General features: G+C 40.3%; 1 protein-coding gene across 1 annotated transcript; it reads right to left on the reverse strand.

The window, feature by feature from the left end:
- LOC309652747 (uncharacterized protein CXorf66 homolog) lies at nucleotides 1-26,837 on the reverse strand. Its single transcript, XM_082446759.1, is given in 5 exon segments — nucleotides 1-14,652; nucleotides 14,654-15,052; nucleotides 15,055-15,352; nucleotides 16,344-16,500; nucleotides 17,203-26,837. Coding segments are annotated over 5 exon segments (1,227 nt in total). The 5' UTR covers nucleotides 17,291-26,837; the 3' UTR covers nucleotides 1-14,367.

Raw genomic sequence — 26,837 nt, forward strand, 5'->3', positions numbered from 1 at the left:
TTTTTTTTTTTTTTTAAAGACCTTTTTTTTAAAGGAATTCCTTTATTTTTATTATTTATTTATTTATTTATTTATTTTTGGCTGTGTTGGGTCTTCGTTTCTGTGCAAGGGCTTTCTCTAGTTGCGGCAAGCGGGGGCCACTCTTCATCGCGGTGCGTGGGCCTCTCACTATCGCGGCCTCTCTTGTTGCGGAGCACAAGCTCCAGATGCGCAGGCTCAGTAGTTGTGGCTCACGGGACCAGTTGCTCCTTGGCATGTGGGATCTTCCCAGACCAGGACTCGAACCCGTGTCCCCTGCATTAGTAGGCAGATTCTCAACCACTGCGCCACCAGGGAAGCCCCCAAGGCAGTTTTTAACTCCAGGAAAAAGTGCAAGTTGCTCAAGAAGGTAAATGAGTCATGATAAAATACTGTTTGGCTCCAAAGTGAAAGACGTTTACATAGCCATAATAATGAACACTGCCTTACTGTTTTACCAAATTAAAAAACTCTTTTGTAGGATGAAGGGAAAGCAAGTTGGAAAGGATGGTGTTGTAAGAGGTCTAAACCTTTATCTTCCATGATAAGAAGGCAATAAGTACTATCTAAAAATGGAAAGATGAAGAACATCAGTATAAGTACATTATTTAGAAATACGGAAGTAAATATTAGAGGAAACAGCTAAGATTATTGAAAGTGGTTGCTTTACTAGTACGGATCAGAAGTTGGGAGAGATGGAGTAGAGGTCTGCTCTTTTGCTTTAAAAAGTCTTATTAATCTATTTAACTTTTAAACCATGAATATGTATTGCTTAAAAAAAATTAACAAAAAGAATAAATAGCATTTTGAATGCGCAGAAAGGAAGGAGAGCATTCCAGCCAAGAGAAACAGCAAAGATATGAAGTAGTAAATAGACCTCCCTAGGGGAGCCTGAGTTCGCACTGGGGAGCAGTGAAAGATAATTTTATAGCTATCATTTATTGAACACTTGCAATGTGCCAGACACTGTGCTAAGCACTTTATACACATTACCTCATTTATTCTCATTAACTGCATAAGATACCATTACTATCCTCATTTTACAGATGGAGAAACTGAGAGGTTAGGGAACTTGCCCAATGTCACAGCTTGACAATAGCAGAGCAAAGAGTCAAACAGGTGCACCTGACTCCAAATCCATACCCTTAACCACCACATTTTGAAGTCATAATTGGCAAGATATCATCACTGATTTAATTTATGGAACAAAGGAGAGAGGTGAATCCAAAATGACTCTAAGGAATTAAGGCTCAGAGCATGGAAGAAAAGGTTTACTCATTTATTCATTTCAAAAAGTGTTTATTGAATGTTGATTACATCCAAGCAGTGTGCTGGAGCTGTAGTAATGTGCGTGAGAGATGTGATCCCTGCTCTCATAGGGCCCACCATCAGTCGTACATAGGAAAATCATTCAGAGGGAACATGAATGGAGAAAATTGGGAGTTCAGTTTTAACTGTTGAAGTAACAATAGAATGCTCTAATAAAAAGGTACGGTATGCATGGAAAATGTGGTTTAAGACCTTGATATAAGATGCTCTAAACCTCAAAAGTTTACCCCTGGGGCTGCCCTGGTGGCGCAGTGGTTAAGAATCCGCCTGCCAATGCAGGGAACACGGGTTCGAGCCTTGGTCCGGGAAGATCCCACATGCTGCGGAGCAACTAAGCCCACGTGCCACAACTACTGAGCCTGCTCTCTCGAGCCCGCGAGCCACAACTGCTGAGCCCACGCACCACTGCTACTGAAGCCCGCGCGCCTAGAGCCCGTGCTCCACAAGAGAAGCCACCGCAATGAGAAGCCTGCGCACTGCAAGGAAGAGTATAGCCCCTGCTCAGCACAACTAGAGAAAGCCTGCGTGTATCAACGAAGACCCAATGCACAAAAAAAAAAAAAAAAGTTTACCCTGGTCAAGGAAAGTCAGAATTGAGGAGAGCTATTTCATTTAATGCTTCAGAAATCCTGCATGAGCTTTAAGAATGCAGTTTCAATGGTGGTTGGGCTGGAAGCCAGATTGCAGGAGTTTATAGATGTAACCCATTCATTTGCAAAGCTTGATGGTGGAAGAAGGAAAAAAGATTGTACAATTGCTAGGAGGGCCGTCAGGATTAAGCATCTTTTTTTTTTTTTTTCTTCAAACTAAAGGAGACCTATACATGTTTACAAGCAGGGAGGGAAAGATTCTGTAGAAAGGAGAAGCTGAAGATTTCAGAAAGAAATGATGATTGAGGAAGCTGGGTGTGAAATGAGGTAAGAGGGGATGGACTGGAGAACAGGCGGCTCAGGTCGAGAGGGGAGGAGGGACCCTTCCTCCTCTAAGACAGGGAAGAAGGCTGAGAGGGGAGAGAGTGAGTCGAACAGTCTTAGATGAAGAGGATGCACAGGAGTGAACCGTCTCTATCTTTTTTAGTTTTTGTGAGAAAGGTCAATTGGGAAGGGAATGGAGCTTCCTAAGGAATCAAAGAATAGAATTTGAAGCTCAGATCTGAAAAGTAACAAACCCTTTGGGTACTCAACCACCCTATTTCAATCACTTTCTACTGTTTAAAATAATAGCAGATTGTATCATCCTTCAGTCTTCCTGATCAACTAATTCAACTTTTATCTCACCCAGGCCAACATTTAGGTACTAAGACTCAGGCAGGCTGCCATCAAAATCCATTAAAAATGGCTCTCTTCCCAACAGTGATAGTGATGCAAACTCCCCTTAACAATCAAATCCAACCTTGAATTAATTAATATCTCTGTTGGTGTCTGTTTTAAGTCATATAGTTCTTATTGGCTCACTTTCTAGCATTTGTAATTCCATTTGGCACTCTTCGGCAAGTATTCAGTCTGCCCTACTTGAAAAAGTATTTGCCATTTTGGTTTCACTTATTTCTTGTCACAGGATATAAGTATAATGCACCAATATGCACAAAACACAGAACAAACACAAGAGCTTCTTGAGGGCAGGGACCATGCCTTATTGATCTTTATGCCTGTTTTCCAGGGAAGAGCGTAACACATTGTTGAAGCTAAAGGAATGTTGACAAAGGAATGAGTGATTATGGATGTGCTGTTATGGAGAGAGACCTAAACTGAGATCCAGGAGATGTCAATTCTCACTGTTATTTAGGGTTCCCTTTGGACCAATCACGTACATTCTCTGGACCTTATTTTCCCTGTGGGAAAATGAGGGGGTTGGATGGTTTATTAAATTACTTCTTAGTTTTATATGCTATTTTTAAGCAGATAAAATTTCAGGTTTCCAAGTGGCAATATTTAGATTGCTGTTAGGAACTTGTTCTAAGTCCCTGGCCAACCCATTGGTCACTGCCTGCGAGTCAGAGTAGATCCGTACCTCAGGCCATCTCTCCTGGGCACAATAGACAACCAGATGTGTTGCTCAAAGTTCTGTCCACTGGGAAGATTTGCCTTCCCTAGTGTCTCTTCAGGGTACCCCATGGTGGGGTTGTAGTGATGCAGTCATCCACTTTCAGATGGTGCCAGCTTGTCTATGCAAAGTTTTGTGTAAACCAGGCTCATGTATTTCTTTTTGACCTTAAATCATTTGTTCATAGGTAACTTACCATGAGGCCACAGGTATGGATTGAGGAGGGGCAGCAATATGGCGGGAGGAGGTGCCAAGGGAGTCTGGGCCACCTGCTTAGGAAACTAACTTATGCCTTCAGAGCCTGCTCAGACTCATCCGACATAGACACCTTCCACAAGATGATGGAATACTTCTGGGCACCCCAGACTTTATGGCCAGGCAGATGAGATAACACTGTTTGTGATGGGCAGCCTGTGTCTTTATCCTCGCTTGGCTAGGCATTCAGTCTCTACCAGAAACCATCAGCAAACCAGGAGACTCTGCTCAAAAGGGAGCTCCCAACAAAACAGGAAATCAATTGAGGTGAGCAAGGCAGACATCCCAACAGGTGTTTACTAGACCTTCTCAAACTCCCCTGCCTCCTTTTAGCACTGCCTTTTCCTAGCCTCTGTGTCAACAGCCCAATGCTCTTCTGCAGTCCTCCCTTGTGAGAGAGGAATGAGATCTGATTAGCCTCTTCAATTTAAGAATTTGAGGACTTTAAAAAATGTTTAAATATTTAAAAAGAACCGCAGGGAATGAGGAACGCTGAGCCAAAGTAATGAGTCTATGGTGGTGGGATTTAAGTGTAAACGATGTGGGTGTGTAGGGAGGGTTCACTTGCCTCCTGCCTTTCAAATCACACCTTGCGACTGCCAACTTCTCTGCCTCATACCTTCTGCTTTACAGTTGTGGGGAAGGCCAAGTTTCCTTTCTGCTCCAATTGGCCTGCCTTTCAATATTCAACACCTCCTCCTTACTCCACCCTCCCTACGACATACTACCTTACCTGTGCTTTATGGGAACCTTCCTAATCAATCCTGGGTAACAGAGAACACCCAACGGTGACAAAAAGACTACACCCATCACATAAATTAAGTACTTACGCTACATTTCATTAGCACTCAGAGTAAAGCTGCTTCCTTCTCTGTGTGTATCTGTGCATATAGATTGTCCAGAATCACCCAGGCAACCAGGTATAATATGAACTTCAAAGAAACAATGGTCTTGTCATTCTTCACAAGAAGTTAATTACCTCCTTTCCTGAAGACCAGTACTAAGACTGTGACTGGTAATGTCTCAACTCCTGCTCAGCTCTAATAATCAGGCTATTTCTGTGTCATTCCGTGACTGCTGGGCAATCTCCCATCATTAAAGACTGTTTTATGTTACCACAGGGCAGGCAAGTTTCCAATGACCCTCAGGCTTCCACAGGAAGTTTTAGCCAGGTCTAATCACTATGGGTCTCCAGCAGACCCACTCCCCTCCCCATCCCGACACTGTTGTCCAAATGAAATTAGGTTAAAGGAATAGAAAAGTCACAAAAGGGTAGAGTGGAGTTTATGGACCAATTGTGTACAGTTTGTCAGGGAACAGTTTTTTCAAGTACTTACAAGGTCATTACCTTCCTTATCTCCTTTGGGTTGCCTCCCTCAGTTATTTATCGGTCTACCAGAAATTTGGTGTTCCCTAAAGCACAGGACTGTTGATAGTTGCCCTGATTCACTCCACTTTAGGGTTGGTGCTTCCTGGATGGTGTACATATTTGTAATACGTGCAGAGTTCCTGGGATCAGCTATTTTGTATTTAATAAAGGGATGTGAGACTACTTCACTTTTTGACAGTCTGTAAAGTGCCATATTTATATAAGTTGTTAATATTATTTAGTGGGAAAAGTCAGTGTCTTCTGTGGTTTAAATCACAGCTGCCTCGGCAATATATGCTAATTTTCCTAATCTGCTTTTGTTCTTGGCCCAGATCATAAACAATATTCATGATCTCAAGTGTACAGAGAATTTATTTATAGCCTTGACATATTTTTCCATGAACTGTTTAAATACCAACATAGTCCAAACACAGCCTTCCAGGAAAATAGTTGATTCATGTTTATTTCTATTGGTGACCTTCCATAGAAAGAAATTAAGGATCACATAAGTATGAAGAGGAGATAGGAAAAGGCAGAAGTTCAGCAAACTGCTGTGATGATAGGTAATGAAATTTTGTATATTTTGTGTACCTCATATTTCCATAATGTATGTAGTTCCACAATGATCTTTGGCATCTTTTAGAAGAAGACCTACACTTATTTCAATTTCTTCCTCGACTGCTGGGATGGCAAATATATGACACGTCTGTTGCCACTTCCTGCTCCCACTTCACAGCAGACAGTGCTAGTCTATCTTGGCATCTTTGTCAGTGAGTTTGGAGTAATCCCATAACCTTTTGCAGTCCAGCCCTGTGCACAGCTATGTAAATAGATCAGACTAGTCACCCGAGATGAAAGCCATTTGTCATTCTTGTTCTATCCTTGAGAGGTCATACCGTTCCTTACTCAAGGATCAGTGATGTCAGCGAGTAGAAACTCATTCAAGCTAGCGTAAGAAGGGGAAATTTATTATAAGAATATGACAGACAGTATTACAGGTATCTGGTCTATGAAGTACAGCCAGGCCACAGAATGATTGAAACTGGAAATGGCTAGCAGAAACTGAGGTTGCTTGCTCTTTCTCTCACCTCGTAGTGTCTCTCTTCTATGCTTCTATCTCCTCTTCCTTTTTTTGTTTGTTTTGTTTGTTTTTGGCATGCGGGATCTTAGTTTCCTGACCAGGGATAAAACCCGTGCCCCCTGCAGTGGAAGGAAGTGTGGAGTTGTAACCACTGGACCGCCAGGGAGTCCCCTCTTTCTTTTGACTATCACCTCTACTTTCTACCTAACTGCCTTCCCAGCCTGACTCTACCTGTTATTTAATTCAAGCATCCACATAGTCCTCTCACCAGAGTCTCTGTGTCTCTTATTGAAAATTCTCAAGAGACCAAATCCGACAGCCAACTAATTTATGTGCTTCTAGGATGTCAGTTGTCTACTTTCGGTTCAATCAGGGTTAAGACAGTGGACTCTGATTGTGTGAAGGGCTGTCCCTCCCAGAGCTATGAACATGCCAGATGAAACCTGAAGAAGTTGGGTCTCGGTGGGCAAATTGACTATCTAATCTGTTCACATATATTCTTTTTGTCCTCCCTGAGTGCAGTTGCCAGATAAAATACAGGAGGCCCCATTAAATTTGAATTTCAGATAAACTATGAATATTCTTTGACATAAGCATGCCCCCCAAATTATTCATTGTTTATGAGAAATTCAAACGTAAATGGATATCCTGTGTTTTATATGCTAAATCTAGCAACCCTATCTGCAAGTCCTCTCTTACACTCATCCCTTGAGCTGGTACAGTGAAATGTTTTCTAGTAAGTCAGTAGCTGTTACCCTTAGAGGGTGGGTAAAAATCCTAAACTAAAATATCTCTAACTAGCAGAGATTCAGTGTGGCCATAGCAGTAGTCCATGTTTAGAATATTGCATGTTTTACTCTTATTGGCTCTATTTTTGAAGACTTGGTTTTTCCTTCCAGACTGATTTTAGGACAGATTTTTTTGGGGAGTGGGTGGATTTTCTCTTCCACAGAATAGAAGCTGTTTAGGGGCAGAGTCTGACTCATGTTAATTCTATGTACATCACTCAGGAGAATGTTTGGAGCACCATGAGTATATGACAAATGCCACAATTTCAAAAAATGACTTTCCTGGAAGAGTCTCTTCAAAAGAAGTTGAATTGGTGTCTCCTCTTTCTTTTGACTGTCATCTCTACTTTCTTGGGTAGGATTTGTTTAGGGCTTTGGGGACCACTCATTCCTCTTCACTAACCAAACCAGAAACAAAGTACTGATTACAAACGACTGATTTATTCATTAATGGCTGGCCAAGACCGAATAACCCAACACAGAGTACGGTTAAGAGGTAGATTGTGGATGCAGCTTAAACTTGTGACTTAAGAAGGGAGCCTCTGACTTTCCAGTGGAATTGTCATCTTGACACCAACCTGCACATTCATGTGCAGAGAGAGAAGGAAGAGAGAGAGAGAGAGAAGACAGAAGAGAGGGAAAGAGAGAGAGAGATGACTAGAGTTTTAAATCAGACTCCAGTCCACTTACCCAACCAGCAAAATGGATGAGGACCCCAGAACTGCGTCACATATCAAGTCACAGGTTGTACAGAGAGCATAGCAAACACGAATCACCTTTCAAGATAGTGACCTTACCTACTAGTGATGTGTGACCTAATGCAGTTTAACTCTGTACAATCAGATTAGTCACTCCTTTTCCTGTGGGGAGGAGGCGGTGCAAGGGATGCGGTGTGAAAGGACACTTCCTCCCTAGTACTCCTCTCTTATTTTTCCATTATTTGGTCTTAGCCATTTTTAAGGCAATAGCAAACTTCACCAAGTGTATTAGTTTCCTACGGCTGCCATAACAAAGTACCAAAAAGTGGGTGGCTGAAACAACAGAGATTTATTATCTCACAGTTCTAGAGGCTAGACATCTGAGATGGAGTTGTCAGTAGGGCCATGCCCTCCTCTGAAGGCACCAGGGAAGGATCTTTTCCAGGCCTATCTCCTCGGTTCTGGTAGTTCCTTGGCTTGTGGCAGCATAACTCTCATCTTCATGTGGCATTCTTTCTATTTGCTTGTCTGGGTCCAACTTTCCCCTTTTTATAACAACACCAGTAATATTGAATTAGGAGCCCACCCTAGTATGATATGTCCTCATCTTTACTAATTACATCTGCAGTGACCCTGTTTCCAAATAGTCACTTTCTGAAGTACTGGGGGTTAGGACTTCAACATAGGAATTTGGGGGAGGGGCACAATTCAACACATAATGCCTTGTATGCCTGAATAAAACTTGATCCATATTACCTGTGGTACAACAGAAGTGTACAACAGAATGTGAGCTTTAGAGAAAGAAAATAAACCACAAAATCTGGCATATATATATATATATATATAGGACCCATGGGATGTTATGGTCACGAAAAAATATTTTTTCCCTCCAGTCCAGCATCCAGTACCTAGTTAATGAATAGGGGAGGTGTTCTTTGGGAGACTGGCTACAACATAAAAGTGGTTTAAAGCTCTAGAGCACCATAAATCTCTATTTTAGACTTACATGGTTTAGTGCATTTAATAGTAATGGAAAAAAAGTGGCTTGAATTAGCGTATGGTAGTCCAGACTGGTTTCCTGACAATCCATGAGTCTAGCAATTGGCATACGGATCCTGAAATACCTTACCCCACACTGCTTTAATTTTTTAAGTGACTTTGTGATATGTTCTTATTTTTTCCTGTAAGTAACCTCAAGAGATCAACGTAGAAAGCTTTATTTTTGACAATTTCACTTTGTCATCACTGTTCTTTCAGTGAAACTAAGGTTTATAAAAGAGACTTGTTTACACAACAGTGATATATTCCTTTTTTGAACAAATATCGAGTTGACTGCCTTTATTGTTAGTAACTTAGAATATCTGCCATTAGTCCTGCAGTACCTTAGAATTTTATTTCATTTTGCTGTGAATACCTTTATTTATATAAACATGTAGAAATTAAAGGTAAGTAGCTCAGTAACGTTCTATTTTTTAAAAATTGAAAATTTACAATATTGTGTTAGTTTCAGGTGTACAGCAAATTCAGTCGTTTATATATTTTTTCAAATTCTTTTCCATTATAGGTTATTACAAGATATTGGGTATAATTCCGTGTGCTATACAGTAAATCCTTGTTGCTTATCTATTTTATGTATATGTAGTAGTTTGTATCTGTTAATCACAAATTCCTAATTTTCCCCCCTCTTCCTTTCACATTTGGTAACCATATGTTTGTTAAAATTAAAAAAAAATTTTTAAATAGAATTATAGTTGATTTACAATGTTGTGTTAATTACTGCTGTACAGCAAAGTGATTCAGTTATACATATATATATATATATATATAAATATATATATATATATATGTATATTCTTTTCCATTATGGTTTATCACAGGTACTGAATATAGTTCCCTGTGCTATGCAGTAGGACCTTGTTGTTTATCCATTCTATATATAATAGCTTCCATCTGCTAACCCCAAACTCCCACTCCATCCCTCACCCACCTCCCTCCCCCTTGGAAACCACAAGTCTGTTCTCTATGACTGTGAGTTTGTTTCTGTTTTGTAGATAAGTTCATTTGTGTCATATTTTAGATTCCACATACAAGTGATATCATATGGTATTTGTCTTTCTCTGTCTGACTTACTTCGCTCAGTATGACAGTCTCTAGGCCCATCCATGTTGCTGCAAATGACATTATTTCATTCTTTTTTACGGCTGAGTAATATTCCATTGTATATATGTACCACATCTTCTTTATCCATTCATCTGTCGATGGACATTTAGGTTGTTTCCATGTCTTGGCTATTGTGAATAGTGCTGCTACGAACATAGGGGTGCATGTATCTTTTTGAATTATAGTTTTGTCTGGATATATGCCCAGGAGTGGGATTGCTGGATCATACGGTAATTCTATTTTTAGTTTTCTGAGGACTCTCCATATTGTTTTCCACAGTGGCTGCACCAACTTACATTCCCAGCCTTTTGGTAATTTTAATATGACATTAAAAAATAGTCCACTTTGCTAGGAAAATTGGTGACTAAGGGAAGAGTTTGATGAAAGAGGATATATATGAATTTTTTATTACCAGCAAATTTCTACTATTCAGAGAAAAATGACTACATAGTTCCTATATTTTATTTTTTAAAGTAAAATACTTATATACGACAGATTTACAGCAATTTATTTCTTCATCTCCTTCAGCAGTCTTTTCAATGTGTTATTTTGATTCAGGCACATAAGGGAATAATTCTAAATAGAATTATTCTCAAGTAGCACTACCTGAAAGTTCTTAGATGTAAGCTATAATTAGCCCTTGCTTATTTCAAAGAGGCCCTTTCTATGCATTATATAAATAATTGCAAAACTAATTAATCATGATTAGCCCTTGTTTTCTAAGGTTGCAACAGCAGAGGAATAATTGTGGGTTGTATATAGGTTACCATTAAGGAGATATTTGACTGAAGCTCCCACAAAGCTTTTTTCCTACTTCTGGTTCCCTTCCTTTGCTGCTTCTAATTCTTAGGGATTGCACAGTGGCAGGGTCAGTAGGATTTTGAGAACCGATAAAGCGGAAGACTTTTAGTAAGTCCTTGCTTGACACCACCATAAACATCCCACATCTGGTATATCACTTCTCTGTGGCCACTTAAAAATCTGTGATCCTGGCACATGCCACAGTCAGCTAGCCTCCTCAACCCTGGTAAAAAGTGGTCTTGCTGAATGAGCATTCCTTCAGCTCTTCACAGCTGCCCCTCCCCACAGGAACTAGAAGAGAGGATCTCTAAGCATCCTTTCAGCTCCATGCTTATATAATTTCTTTTTATAATTTTTTTTTCATTTGTAAAATTTTTTATTTTTAAAGTTTTATTGAAGTATAGTTGATTTACAATGTTGAGTTAATTTCCATGCTTATGTAATTTCATGTAGAAAGTATTATATGTGAGAAATGTTTGAAATCTAACCTTTTAGCACTTTTTTTTTTAAAGTGATGGGTTTTTAGAAAGAGCCGTACTGAATAAGGAGCAAAATATAATTAATTTCAGTTCCATAGCCAGGAAGAAGGGATGAGTTTTGGAGGTGAGTGTCAGGAATGTGGATTGAAGGGAAAGAGAGTGGAGATAGTCTGAGAGGGAAGGGCCACGCTTGAAACTGGCTTCACAGCGCCCCCTGGAGAAGGGAAATGTAAGGAAGCCACGGACTGACTGAGATATGGCCCTGACTCTTGCTGAACTGGGAAGTAAACAGAGAGCAAGACAGAAGGAAGGAGAAAGGTACCATGAGAGATAATACAATGCTGCAAGAAGGCTAGGAAATAGAAATTCGGAGCCCTCTTACTTAAATCAGGACATTTCCAAGAAGTGCCAAAGACTATCCTTTGGAGTGATAGGACTTAATTATTTTAATTATTAGCTTGCACAAACTTTCACTGGTTAATTTTTTTTTTTTTTTTGCTAACATTCTTCTCTGACTCATGGTACATATTTTTATTACGTATTTTATACTGGTTTTATGTGTGAAGGCCCCACTAATGCACCTAGAATGTTGCACATTGAATGAGCTTCAAATATTCTGTAGACTCCTACTCTATAATTAAGTGTGGTTTAAAAAGGAACATACATACTCATGCTGATAACTTGTTCTTAAGATGTCATTATCATTGGTTGTCACTGGCAGTTAGTCATTCTTATTAGATATTAATATTCAAGTCTTTAAAGTATTACAAGTCTCTAGCTTAAAAATGGGAAAGAGAAGAGAGCTTAGATTATTTGGCTTTGCCTCCCAAGACATGGGTTGAATTTAAGCTGAAAACCGTACGATTTCAACTTTTGCTATTTTCCAGGCTACTGATAGCTCAGATTAACTCCAAAATCATCTTACAATATGAAGCCAGATTAGCCAATGAAATTGTAATTTTGATTTTAAAATACTTAGATGCTGTCAAACACTGATCAACATCATCTGAACAAAGCAACCATAAAAAAATGAGACGAATGGGGAAATTTGAATACTGACTGGATAATTTATATTAAGGAATTATTATTAATTTTTACATGAGATAATAGTATTGTATTTATGTATTTTTAAAATTTATTATCTTTTAGAGATATAAATGGGAGGGAAATGGATAGGAGTGAAACAAAATTAGCCCTGGTAGTGTAACTGTTGAATCTGAGCAATGCTTATATGGGCGTTCATTATACTTCTTGTTCTACTTTTTTGTTTGAACTGTTTTTCATACCAAACTGTAAAAATCTGATCAGAACTTTTGCTTCTATTTGTGAATTTAAAAAGACCAGCCTAACCCAGAACAATTCTAACCCTTTACAGTTTATCCTTTCAAAAAGGGTAATACCAGTAGGAAATCAAGTCTGTAGCTCTCACAATGCTTTTTAAATGCATATACCATCTCTTAAAACCTTTATACCTAAGCAGCTACTTTGTGCCATCTGTGAATTTTATGATGACCTTATGGGTACAGATCCCACCAGGGGACCACCAGTAGAGGCAGAGGCTATGGGGAAGTCAGATCTGAATGAACATAAGACATCTTTATATACCCCTGGTAGGTTAGGAAAATGGCCCAGATTGATTAAAGGTCAAGTGAGGATTTTGGTCACACCAATGGATTGGGTGATCTGTGAATAAACAGGCACCCTAGAAACTGGTAGTGAGAAGGCAGTACAGCATAATGAAAGTTTGAACATAAGCCAATCATAGATTCATATCTTGATTCAACCAGTTAATAGATGTGATCTTACTAAACGTTACAGAGTCTCGGTTAACTCATATAATTCCCCATAATAGGGGGCTGTTGGGGATTAAATAAAATATGTGCAATATGAGGAAAGTGTTAACACAGCAGGTCTGGTTGTTTGGTCCTTGTATGTCAAGGGGACCGGGAACCATGATTTGACCATTGGCCAACCCTGTGGGAATGTTTTTATGTTAATGGTTGATGATCATGTTTTGTACACCTGATTGCTTTGCACAAACATCAACATTGGCGATGTGCATCTGGTTTCATTGTTGGGATCCTGAGTTTCACTTGCCATGGCTGGTCATGTAGCATGATATACCTATGGGACCAGCTCTCAATAAAAGCCTCAGATGCGGAGGCTTCCCTGGGCAGAGACATTTTGCACATGTCCCTCTAGTTTGTTGCTAGAGAGATAGCATGTCCTAGGTGGCCCCAGATGGGTAAGTACTCAAAAGCGTGTGTCCAACCTCTCTGGGTTCCTCCTGATAGAGGTCTTTTTCCTGTTGCTCTTGGTCTGTATATTTTTGCTCTAATAAACCTTAGCCATGGGTATAACCTGCTTTTGAGTCTTGTGAGTTCTTTTAGTAAATCAGCAAAATTGAGGGGAGGGTGGCCTTCAGACTCACAAGACATAAAGAGAACAGTACAATGGCTGGCAAATAGTACACATTCAATATATGCTAGCTATGACATTTAACTTATCCTGCTATATGTTACAGGGGAGTAACCTCACTGTACTAGAATATAGGCTGGGACTACAGGACTTTGTCTGCTTTTCTCAACCATGCCCTTGGAAGAAGGAAAGGATAACCTCTCATCAGTGGGGAAGTTAGAGAATATAACTCCAAGGTTCTTCCCTGGCCTCCCACCCATGCCGATTCAGAGTGGGAAGGTACCATGTGAAGAAAATGGGTAGATATCAGACCTCCAACTGGGACATTTTGAGAATGCACAACAGGGCAAACTCTTTTCTTTATCATTTTGAAGGATAACAAAAAGAATGGAAAGCCTTGTTGAGAGTTATGAAGACTAGAACACTTAGACTAACGTCATGGCACTCCAGGTGTGGGTGCTGGAGGCTGGACCCTTACTTTGGTAGCAGTCACAGGAGGCAGTGGTATTAGAAATGGCTGTCAGGAGTTTCCCCAACGCAGCCAGAAGCAAGTACACAGAGCCATTTCCACCAAGCACTGGGCACTACAGAAAGACAGACTTAAACTGTGAGGACTCTATGTAAACATGAAAAAAATAAGGTTAATTGGGTTGAGACTTCAACTGAGGGCTAATCCAAGGGAAAGAGGAGTCCAGGGTACCCATCTTGCAATTCCTTTCTATATTTATGTGTGTGTGTTTATGGTTCCCATCCAAGTGACCAGATCTAAATAAGATACCTCAAAAGGGCTTTATGCCTCTAAAATGCAATAATAATTACAATAAGATCATTTGTTATGTCATGCATTTAATTACTGTTTTTCAAGTAAATTGTCTCCAAGATGGATAGGTCTAACCTCAGTAGTGATCCCAAGTGGATTTTCCCTCTATCAGGGTCTTAAAGGATGGTGAGCATAAAACAGTTGGTATAAGTTTGCTTCTTCATGCGTGGTTTTAATTTTTATTGAGCCCTTAATTATTTCATGGGTGGTTTTATAGATGACTTCCTTGCGTTTTATGTTGCAGATAATGGTTATCTCCTTGTCACTGTCACCATCACCGTAGTATGTCATCATATCACTGTCACTCGCATTGCCACAGAGTGCATTGTGTCTGGAATCTATCTTATGAAAGGACTTGGAAAAAGGCTTCAGTTCGCGTGGAAAAGGTGGGTTTTTTTTTTTTTTTTAAAGGTGGGTTTTGAGTATTCTTCTTCTTCCCCTCTGAAATATTATTGGCGAAAAACTCAGAAGCAGCTCTGCAAACAAGGCATTTTTCCTTGTAGCATAGACAAGACTTGACTGGTTGAGGCCTAGATAATATGTCTGTCCTACCTGCACTAACTGACCTCTTTAGAATAGGATGTGTGTGGCGTTTGGTCAGTTTCTGTAACCTGGATGGCTTGGGCAAGCTTTGACTTTGTGGATAGGGCGGGCAAGGAGTTTTGGTTGGCCTGACCAGGTATTGTAGACTGGCTAGCCAAGGTGGCCTGTTGGCCTTACTGGGATAGGATGAACTGACTTGATTGACTAGCTTATGGGCATGAGCCTGCTTACGTGCCTCTTCTAGACTGCGTTTCTATGTGACTTTTCCTGGTGGGATGATCTGAATACTTTTTTGGGACTTGATGGCTTACGTGACTTTTCTTGACTCAAAGGCCTGATTAACTTTTCTGTGCTGGATGGTATGGATGCCTTTCCTGGACTTGAGAGCCCAGATAGCTTGTCTATACTGGATAGCGCGGATTGTTTTTCTGGACTGCACAGACTAACTGTCTTGGAGTCACTGAATGATATTTTGGATGACCTGGATGACTTGGCCATTACACCTTCTTTCTTGACCCTGAAAATATAGAAAATTTGGAGTATGACAATTTAAATCAAAAGAGTACCATTGCTATCACCAGAAAACACAGGCTATTGTGTCATTTTAGACTTCTGGTGTTTTTTTGGCTCTAGCAGGAAAATTGAACACAGTAAGAATAGGAGCGTGGTGAAAGCCATGACTCAGGTTACAGATATGAACAAATGTTGAATGCTTTTCCTTTTTCTTAATTTTACTGTTTCAACCACAGTTCATAACCATATAGTCTACGTATGGAATGACACAAAATTGTTTCAAATCTACTGTTGAGAGAGAGAGAGAGAATTTTATTTATTCCAGAAATTAAACTTTTTATAAAAAAGTCACAAGTTGATATGCAACTGAGGCACAAATGTCACAACTTGTCACGTATAAAAAAAAACACTCTTTAGACCAAATTCATTGTTTTCCTATCATATTTACACCATCAAATTTTCTCTCCATGCATATTTATATTCACAATATTCCTCTAAAACCAAAAGAATGGAGCACTGGTATATTTCAGTCATCAGTCCTTGGATTGGGAAATTTTTAGGGAACTAGTATATCAAGACCAGCCTGATCCTCCTATATGAAAGCCAGGGACTGAGATCACTGAACACAGTTAATAATTTTTCATGTTATTATATCTTAAAACGGTAGATTATCCAAAATGTTTTATTGTCTTTGGAATGCAGAGACCCAATGCCTTCTCTCTTCCCTTTTTCATTCTGTCTTATTCAGATAGTCATTCCCTCTTTTCCTAGACTCAATTTATAATGAAATTAGCAGCCTGGGGCTCAGCTGAACCCTGAATAAGGGACAGCTTTGGCTAAAGTTGATAATGTACTTGAAATAATTTGAGCTGATATCATTTAAGCGAAGGTATCCACCCACAAGATGTTGGTAGCTCTTTTGAAGTCTAAAGTTAACATTAACTAACCATAACAACAACGAAAACTCCTACATGTATACACACACACACACCCCCCTTGCATTCTTAATTCAAAGGTGTAAAACTTACTTTCCTGCTTCGGGGGCATCATCGCTCATACAGTAATACTGGAGAAAGCAAAAACAAGTATAAACAAAAGCTATGATCATAACACCAATTACGATAATGAGTAGATGTCTCCTAAAATTGTCCATTTTGGTCTCCATTGATTCACGGTGCTTGGCTCCTGTCAAAGAGATTGTATCACCAGAAAATGTGTCAGGTAACCAAGTTTCCTTCCATTTTGATGGTGGTTTGCCACTGTAGGTCAAAGTCAAATCTCTTCATCAATTATTTTTTTAAGCATGATAAGTGTCCCACTGTTATTTTCTTCCCTCTATCAGGTCCCCAGCCACAGTCTAGAAGCCAAATCTGGGAGTTATCTCCGGCTAATGAGTATAATTACCTGGGTTACCCCTGCATCATGGCTTGCTCGACCCATTGCCTAGGTTTTTGAGTGTGTGTGTATGTCTTGCATGTGTGAATGCACTTGAGTGTTAATGTGTATGTGAATGTGTACGGTGGGAAAGGGGATAGGACAAGAAAAAGCTCTTCTTGAAACCTACTGTGTCTTAGGTACCATGCCACATTCATTCACATAGCATTTTCTCGTTTGGCTGGTGGTGGGTGCGGTGGGGGGTGGTGGATTGGGTGGGGAAGGGGAGTGAAAGGGGGCAACATGTCTGTACTCTTTATGCTTCTATGTTGCTTGGAATTTTTACACAGAAGTAAAGCTCTTAGGTGTTGTCCTAGAAATTCTTGAAGACCTACTAATAGTAACATCCAAGAAACAGCAGATTTCTTAAACACAGCTAGCTTGCCTAATTAAGTGCTTGAATGCATAATATAATAGATCATAATTTCTAAGTTTTAAGGTTAAGCACATAACCTGTAGTAGACGGTTCATCACTTTGGTTTGTATTTAAACAAGTATTTGTCCAAATGAGTAAAAGTAGGACATAAATAAAAAGATTCATGTCCAGGGCCTTGTTTAAATGTTTCTTCTACCAAGGAAACTACTGGATTTGATATGGTTCAGCTTGTTCTAGGGGTTTATGACATTATCATTCTGTGTCATATGCTGACAGCATAATCTCACCATGGGGAGGCATGAGCTTCTATGTACAAATATTATCAAATGACTTTTAATCATTTATTTCTCCTTTACATCAAATATTCTATCAAATTTGAATCAAGAAGACTGGGACATTATTAAGCACAGAGGGAAGTATTTAGAGAAGGTAGAGAAACTGGGATAGCTCTAGATATTGAAGAACTATTTTTCCTTATTAAATGTTAAGGAGGCACCTTGCAGCCTTGTAGTAGTCTTCTGTGTTATAGAGGTTAAATCGTCTTGGGGTATAAGTTTTTAGGATTTTTTTTCTTAGTAAAATTAAGATTTTGAGTAGTCCCTCAACCTTTTTATTGAGCTGCTATTAACCATCAGGCTGAAGCTCAGTCCAATCATTCATTTATTCAACAAACATAGAGTATTCCTATATGCCAGACACCATGCTTAATGCTGCAGATCCTAAAATAAGCAAGATAAAAATCCTTGCACTCCTGGAATTTATATTCAAGTAGAGAATTCAAGTAATTACAAGATAGTGTGAAGTGGGCTGTATTAAGACTAAGCACAGTGTTTGGGGAGAGAAAGATCATTTTAACAATGATTGGAGAGAATGGATTAGAGGGGAGCTCCGTCTGTTTGTGGGGAGACCACTTACGGAGAAGAGAAAAGATGGTTACCGAAATTGAGGTATTGAGGATGAGATAAATGGGTGAATTTTTAGAAATAATAAAAGAGTTGAATAGACATGATTTGGTTCTTGATTGATTGTTAGAGTGAAGGAAAGGGAAGAGTCGAGGACAGATCAGAAGTCTGGCTTGGACAACTGAGTAGCTATTGGTACTGTTCATTGAGACAGAGGACACAGGAGAAGCTGCCGCTTTGAGGAGAATGGGAGTAGTAGAAGTTGATGAGTTCAATCTGGGTCATGTTGAACTTAAGGTTCTCATGAGATATTCAAGTACACATATCCAGAAACCAGTTAGAGTTCAGAAGATGATTTAGGCTGGAAGTCATCAGCATCTAGAACAGGGCTTCTTTATGCTTTTTGTGCCATTGGCAGTCTGGGGAAGCCTGTGGAGCCCATCTCAGAATAATATTTTTAAACGTACAAAATGAAATGTATAGGGTTACAAAGGAAATGGATTATACTGAAATAGAGTTATCAGATACAAAACTTGTGATGTAGTAATATATGTAATTATTGATTCATTAAATAAAGAGATCTGGCAGTGGATCTAATAACTACTATACACTGAAATGATAAGCATAAACAATATTTTGCGGTATCTGCAACAACTGTAATATATGAAAATAGATATGATTTCTAATACTGACAAAGTCACAGACACAGGTTATATACTACTGTGGTTTGTTGCTTACATTCATAATTGGGAGAAATACTAAATTTTCATTAGAGATTGGTGAAAATAAAAATGTTTTTTATCCATTCAAGTTTACAAATTGCCTGAATTCAATTCCTGTATCTAAGTCAGAAACCCAATCTAGAAGCTAACTGAAACCCATAGAAATGGATGTGATCAACCCAAGGAGAGAAGGTAGAGAGGGCAAAGTGCCCAGGACCAAACCCAGAGGAATCCCAACATTTAGAAATTTAGTAAAGGAGCCTGATCTAGCAAAGAAAGTCCAGAAGTGCCAGAGAGGTAGGGAGGAAAACCAGGAAAGTGTGAGGTCCTAGAAACCATGGTAAGAGAGTTTTTCAAGGCACTGGGAGTAGTGACAATGACAAATACTGCTAAATATCTGAGACAGATAAGGACTGAAAAGAAGTTAAAATGGATTTAATAACAGAAAAGTCACTAGTGATTTAGGCAAGAGCACTGTTTCAGTGGAAAGGTAGAGACGGAGGCCAGATTTCAATGGGTTGAAGAGTAACTGAAGCTGAGGAAGTGGAGTCAGCTAGTGTAGACAATTCTTTCAAGTATGACTGCAAAGGGGAAAAATAGGGTGCTTTCTAGAGGGGCATGGTGGACCTGGGGAGGACATTTTGTGAGAAGGAAAAGAACTTCTCAATTAAAAGCTGATGGGAAAGAACTAGTATGGGGGAAGATATTGAAACCACAGAAAAGAGTGAGGATAAATGATAGAGCCAGGCTCTTTGGGAGCAATAAAGAATGCCATAGTTACCCTCCCAGTGGGTACAAGTGCAGATCAAAAAGTCGGAATTGGATACAGAGCCATGCAGGATGGGCATGGGGATGGGAATAAAAGGCTTAGGGGGAGGGATTTGAAGAATTTCTATCTGAATGCTTCTGTTTTCCTAGTGAATGAAGAGGGGGAGTCATCCTTTGTCGGGGGTTAGAGGTTTGAGGACAGTAGGGAAGGTTTTGGAATAGATGCTGTGCAGAATGGAAGGACTGAAGAAACTATCTGATGTGACGTGATTGGGCATTTTGCCCTTTTTCTGGCTTAAGAGAAAAATGTTTCCCTTTAATGATAAAGCTGTTTCTATGGCAGTTGATGTGTTTATTAAGTTAAAAAATTAATCATCATGATGAATACTATTTGGGAAGTAAATGTTAATCAGGGATGCTACATAACAGCATTCAATTTTTTGAAGAATTTTCCCTAACAATCATATTAAGTGGCTCTATAATTAATGGACCAGTACATACTGTTCAAGCAGCTGACTCATCTCAGAGCTCTGAAACCTAGGCCCTTAAAGCAAGGGAACAACGAAACCTTTGCTTAGTAGATGCTCCGGTCTCCCTTTGTTCAGCCTGTCCTCTGCCTGCCCTAGTTTCAGCATCACATATGAAAAAGGGCAGCCTATTTGCAGGAAATTTCCCTGGAGAGGCCTGCATGGTTACAGGGTTCTGTGGCAATGGCGAAAACGCAGTGCATTTCCCCAAATGGACTGGCTCTTTCAGTTTTGTGTTGCATCACCAGTAAGTCATTCTGAAATATTTATTGAGGGCTTCTTATGCGCCATTGGGGTTTCAGTGGGAGAGACTAATGGGGTGGGGGAAAGACATTAAACGAAAATAAGCAGTGATAGATATTATAAAGGTGCTAGGAGAGCCGCGAATAACAGGTTTGATTTCATCAGGAGGGTCAGAGGAAGTTTTCCTGAGGAAGCAATACTGGGGCTGAGTTCTGAAAGATGAATAACAGTGAATTATGAGAAGAAGAAAGAGAAGAATGTCCTAGGTGGAGGAGACACATGTGCAAATGCCCTGTGGTGAAAGGGAGAGCAGCAAGTTAGAGATACCAAAGAAGGTAAGAGTTGAGACTAAAGAAGTTTGGGCCTTGTAGGTCAAACTAAGTGCATAAAGTTGGACTTTATTCTACGAATAATGGGGTACCACTGAAGACTTTCTGGCTAGAGAATAACCTGATAAGATCTGCATTTTAGAAAAACCACTCTGGCTGTTGTATGGGGAATAGATTGGCGGGGCATGAGTGGAGGAAAGTAGGTAAGACAATTAGAAGGCTGTTACATAGGTCCAGGTGATAGAGGATGGTGGCTTGAAGCAGAGTAGTAGTGATAAAGATGGAGAAAAATCGACGAATTTGAGGAATATTTTGATGGTGGGTAGGACTTGCTGAAGGGTAGGCCATGGGGCATGAAGGGGAGAGAGGTAGCAAGGATGATTAATTCCTTCAACGAAAATGTGTTGGGTGTCTGTGTGACTTTCCCTTTCCCCTATGTGCTTTGCGTTAAGCACGAGCATTCAAATAGACACAGTCCCTGCCTTCAAGGAGTTTGAAATCTAATGGGAGAGAGAGACACGTAAATAACCAATCACTAAGCTGTGTAATGTCTCGCAGGCTGTGAAGTCGCAGGGTACAGTGCCACAAGAGCACACAAAAGGAGTATCTATTCAAAGTGGGGACTCCTGGAGATGACCCTTGAGCTGAGGTGGGGTTTTTAATTCATTTGTTTTTAAATGTGGGTAGGAATTCCTTGAACCCAAATAGGAAGGAAAAGAACATTGCGTTGCACAGGCTTCAATACGTGTGAAGCGTGGTTGAGGGAACTTCATTTCCATGTGGCCAAAATGAAGACTATGGGGAAGGGCTAGCTGGAGACAAAGCTGGAGTGGGTAAGCGGGGTAACCCTTATAAAAGGGTTGTGTGCTAAGGGCCTTTCTTTAAGTCTGTTTCCTCATCTTTAAAATGAATAGAAAAAAGATGAAAGGGTAAGCCCGTAAGGGTAGCAGCCTTCAAAATCATCCTTTTGGGACCATTGGAATAGAACAAAACTAAATATTCTTTGGAAAATAAAATTCACTTTTACCCTGAAGCTCTAAATAATCCTTCTCTTCAAATACCTTTTAACTGTATAAAGATCAGAAAATGCCATTTTTACACAATGTTATATGTCAATTGTATCTCAATAAAGCTAGGGAAAAAAACTAAAAAAAAAAGTTACTTTATTGCTTTTTGAATCAAATAATCTTAATTTGGTGCTTATAAAGTAAAAGAATATCGGTCAACCCTTTTTAAAAAATAATTAGTTAATTAATTTTTGGCTATGTTGGGTCTTTGTCGCTACGCACGGGCTTTCTCTAGTTCCGGCGAGTGGGGGCTGCTCTTTGTTGCAGTGCGAGGGCTTCTCATTGCGGTGGCTTCTCTTGTTGCAGAACATGGGCTCTAGGCACATGGGCTTCAGCAGTTGTGGCACACGGGCTCAATAGTTGTGGCTCATGGGCTCTAGAGCACAGGCTCAGTAGTTGTGGCGCGGGTTTAGTTACTCTGCGGCATGTGGGATCTTTCTGGACCAGGGCTCGAACCCGTGTTTCCTGCACCGGCAGGCAGATTCTTAACCACTGCACCACCAGGGAAGTCCCCTGTCAACCCTTTTTAAAATCAGTTTTTTCCCTAGTGATGGATAAATGATAAACAATATGTTAGAGCTGATAATTTCAGAAATAGCTTCCAAATTAATTTATCATTAACTTCATATTCACAATGGATACAAAAGCTATACTGTACTTTTTTTTTTGCTTTAACATAGATTTATATGATTTTCTTTTATTTGTAAGCGCACATGCCTAGCATGTTAGAAATTCATTTTACTCAGAAATTCTGGGGTACAATTTTGATCAAAATTGTGCATAATAGATGTACTTTAAAATCCCATTTGTTGCTTCAGATTTGTTATTGTGTTTCTTTTTGCCAGAACTATGCTGAGGCTCAGAGAGGCACTTGCCTCTGTCACAAAATTTAAGGGGTGCCCAAACACTCAGTAATCAAGATAAATAATATTTTCATGTAATATTTTAAAAATCAAAATGAATGCACAAAATGTCCATGATGTACAAAATAGCAAATATAATTTTTAAATTTATTTATTATTTTTGGCTGTGTTGGGTCTTCGTTGCTGCGTGTGGGCTTTCTCTAGTTGCGGCGAGCAGGGGCTACTCTTCACTGCGGTGCGCGGGCTTCTCATTGCAGTGGCTTCTCTTGTTGCAGAGCACGGGCTCTAGAGCTCGCGGGCTTCAGTAGATGTGGTGTGTGGGCTCAGTAGTTGTGGCACATGGGATCAGTAGTTGTGGCTCGTGGGCTCTAGAGTGCAGGCTCAGTAGTTGTGGCGCACGGGCTTAGTTGCTCTGCAGCATGTGGGATCTTCCCGGACCAGGGCTCGAACCTGTGTCACCTGCATTGGCAGGCGGATTCTTAACCACTGCGCCACCAGGGAAGCCCTAAAGTAGCAAATATTTTAAATAAAGACAGGATCTGACCCTACACTTGCCTCCCCCTAATCCCAACTCTGAGTCTTCAGCCTGCAGGGCCATCCTTATCCTTGTCTACTTTAAAACCCAGAAGGGCAGGGTCCAAGGACTCAGCCGGTGCTTCTAAACAGGGCTGTGTACCCAAGACTCCTAGAAATGTCTCTAGGTCTTCTGCCCCAGGTCTCTGCTCCTGGGCTCCTGTTTGATGATCCTCTGTGAAGAATGCCTCTTCCTGCTTTCTCTCCCCTTACCTCTCTAGAGCTGAACCGTCGCCACTTTTCTGATTTCTCCCCTATTATCTGATTATCTTGCTCCAAGAGTCTGGCCAGCACCGGTCCCATTGGAATTGGTAGTACCTGAGCTTGTCCTAGCTCCCACTCAGGCAAGTTTGAATCCTTGGCCCTTTTCCAGGTGAGAGGCAGGAACAACTTTTCCGGGGTTTCCGCCTCATGGCTTTCTACTGCCCTCCTCTGGGCCTCAATTACCACTGCAGTTCCACCGCGGGCCTTTGATTTATTTTTCCCGTTAGATTTTTTCTAATTAAAAAAGTAATATATGCGCCTTATAAAAATTTCAAATCACACAGAGGTACTTCAGCTTTCCTTTATCCCTTCAGTTCTTCTGACCCCTTGAAAATTGCTCTAAATATTCCTTACCTATAGCCTGCCAAGATGCCTTTATCTTTATTTTTAATTGCATTTTAAAATTGCATAAGGAATATTTTAATCTATTTTTATTATAAAAAATAAAAAACATAGAAATATACAGAATAAAAAGTTACAGAGTCTTTTCCTTCATGACCCCGTTCTTTTCGCATTCTAGAGGTAATGACACAAACGTTTTATGGGCATCTCTCAGACCCTTTTCTACACATTTACATACATACCAAGTGCATGATGCATACACCCACATACTAAATATAAATGGGATCATTCTGTAGGTATTGATTTTCAGGGTTTTAAAAAATTGCACAACTACATGTATACTCATGTTCATAGCAGCATTATTCACAAGAGCTAGAAGGTGGAAACAACCCACATGCCCATCAACAGATGAACAGATAAACAAAATGTAGTATATACATACAATGGAATATTATTCACCCTTAAAAAGGAATTACATTCTGAGACATGCTACAACATGAATGAACCTTGAAGACAGTTATGCTAAGAAATAAGCCCGTCACAAAAGGCCAAATAATGTATGATTACACTTACATGAGGTACCTAGAATAGTCAAATTCATGGAGATAGAAAGTAGAATGATGGTTACCAGGGCCTGGGCAGAAGGGAGAATGTGAAGTTATTGTTTAATAGGTACCGAGTTTCAGTTTGGGATGATAGAAAAGTTCTGGAGATGGATGGTTCTGTGATAAGTTGTGAGTGTATTTAATGCCAGCGTGAATGCATTTAATGCCACTGACTTATACACTCAAAAAGGGTTAAAATGGTAAATTTTAGGTTATGTATATTTTACCACAATAAAAAAATAGAAAAAAAAATCACACAACTAATACCTGAATGATTTCCTTGTAAGAGAGTCAAATGTAAACATTTACAGGGCAAAGCATGACAGACCCCATTGACCACTTCCCCTCCTCCATTCCATTCTGCTCTCCTCAGGTAATGGCCTGAGTTCTGGTGTGTGTCCTTTGAGTTCCTTTTCTGTGTGTTTACATACATTACAGAGCATAGTCTGGAGCCAGACTGGGTTAAAATCCTGGCTCTACCATTTACCAACGTGGTGACCCTTGGGCAAATTAATGTTTCTGTGCTTTAGGTTCATCATCTGTAAAAGGGGAATAATAATAGAAGTTTCTGAACTCGGGTTACAGTGAGGATTACATTAGATAATGCACTTAGCACAGTACCTAGCACCTAAGTGATCAAGAATTGTTAGCTATTACTATTGGCTTACCATTACTATTGGATGTAGTGTCCATCTTTAGAGAGTGAGCAAAGCAGACCAGCAGATAATACCTGTGACATTAAAAGCAGAAAGCAGGGACTGGAGGAAATTTGAGGATGGGGGCCAGAAAGGGCAGCAGAAGAGCCCAAGAAAGGAAAGTGAATGGCTGCCAATCAAATCTAGCATCTACCTACGGAACAAAAAGTAGAGGAGATACAAGGAAACATAGATAGAGGCATAGTAATAAAGGAGACTTTAATACACTACTCTCAGTACAAGACAAATCAAATGGACACAGAATTATTAAGGAGATAGATAGACAGAAGATGTGAACAAAATAATCAATAGAGTCCATCTTATGGATGTCAATAGAGTCCATCTTATGGTTGTACGTAGAACTTTGCACCCATTCTTTTTTCTCACGAGCATGATGAGTTGTTTTATCTGCTTGGAACGGGAAATCCATTATTTTGGAAAACCACTTCTCCCCACCTCAGCCTGGTCCTGAAAAGGGGTAGCAATCATAGAATCGCTCCCCATTGGCCACAAGGGTGGGCATGTGGCTTAGGCTAGACCAGTAGTCGTTTTCTATCTCTGGCCATAGTGGTTGGTTTATAGTTGGCCATGTGACTCAGGACAGGCGAACCAGAGGTCTTCACCAAGTTTTTTCAAACAATTTGGGCTAAGAAGTTCCTTTACCACCACTGGATATGAATTCAAAGTTGCCTGTACCATGGCTCCTTTTGCTAGGACTAAGCTAACTGGAAAGAATAAAACTGACATAAAGAGAAACATAAAGACGAAAGATGGAGAGTGTTTTCCAAGGAGAGTCACAATTCCAGTTGTTCCCTAGGCCATCTGCATCCCTGCCTTTTTGGTGGTTTGATTATATGCATCCATATACACTTGACCCTTGAACAACATAGGCTTGAACTGTGTGGGTCTACTTACATGTGGATTTTTTTTTCAATAAATCCCAGGATGTGGAGGATATGGAGGGTCAACGGTAAAGTTTTCAACTGCAGGGAGAATGGAGAATCGCTGCCCCTAACCCCACGTTGTTCAAGCATCAACTGTATTCCCTCTTTTGTTTTGCCGATTGGAATTGGGCTTATGTCATTTGCAACCACAAGAGTTCTAGCTAATATGAATTGGTGTGGCGTGTGTGTAAACAATAGGATAATACCACAGGGGGTTCCTGAGCCATTAATTAAGATCAGTGGGTCAAAGGCAGGCCCAACATGCTTGGTCTCAGGACAGCAGCCCCCAGCCACACCTCTGTGGCACAGGACCTGCTGCTAAGGTGTGATGAGGCTGAAGCCAGCATTGACTGGAATTTCAAATTTCCCCCTCCCAGCATTTTAAAAAATATTTATTTATTTATTTAGGCTGTTCCGGGTCTTAGTTGTGGCACGTGGGATCTTCGCTGCTGCATGCGGGCTCTTAGCTGCAGCATGCGGACTCCTAGTTGCGGCATGCATATGGGATCTAGTTCCCCGACCAGGGGTCAAGCCCGGGCCCCCTGCATTGGGAGCAAGGAGTCTTACCCACTGGACCACCAGGAAAGTCCCCTCCTCCCAGCATTTAGCAGCACACCGCGTCATTGCAGGCCTGAACGTTTCTGGTGAGAAGGCTGTTATCAGCTTTCCCTCTTTATGCCCCTGTGCTTACCCGCAAGACTTCTCCGCCAGTGCGAATGCATTTGTGTTCTCACCTGCACACACTCACGACACGTGTCCACATGTGTGCCTTCAAATGCCTTCACAAACACCTACGTAAATATGCATGGGACCTCAGGTGAGAACTCGGAGGAGGAAGCATCTGTAGGACTAGAAATTATGTCTTGTT

This window comes from Balaenoptera physalus (genome assembly GCF_965194825.1).
Source record: "Balaenoptera physalus genome assembly, chromosome: X".
NCBI classification, from domain to species: Eukaryota; Metazoa; Chordata; class Mammalia; order Artiodactyla; family Balaenopteridae; genus Balaenoptera; species Balaenoptera physalus.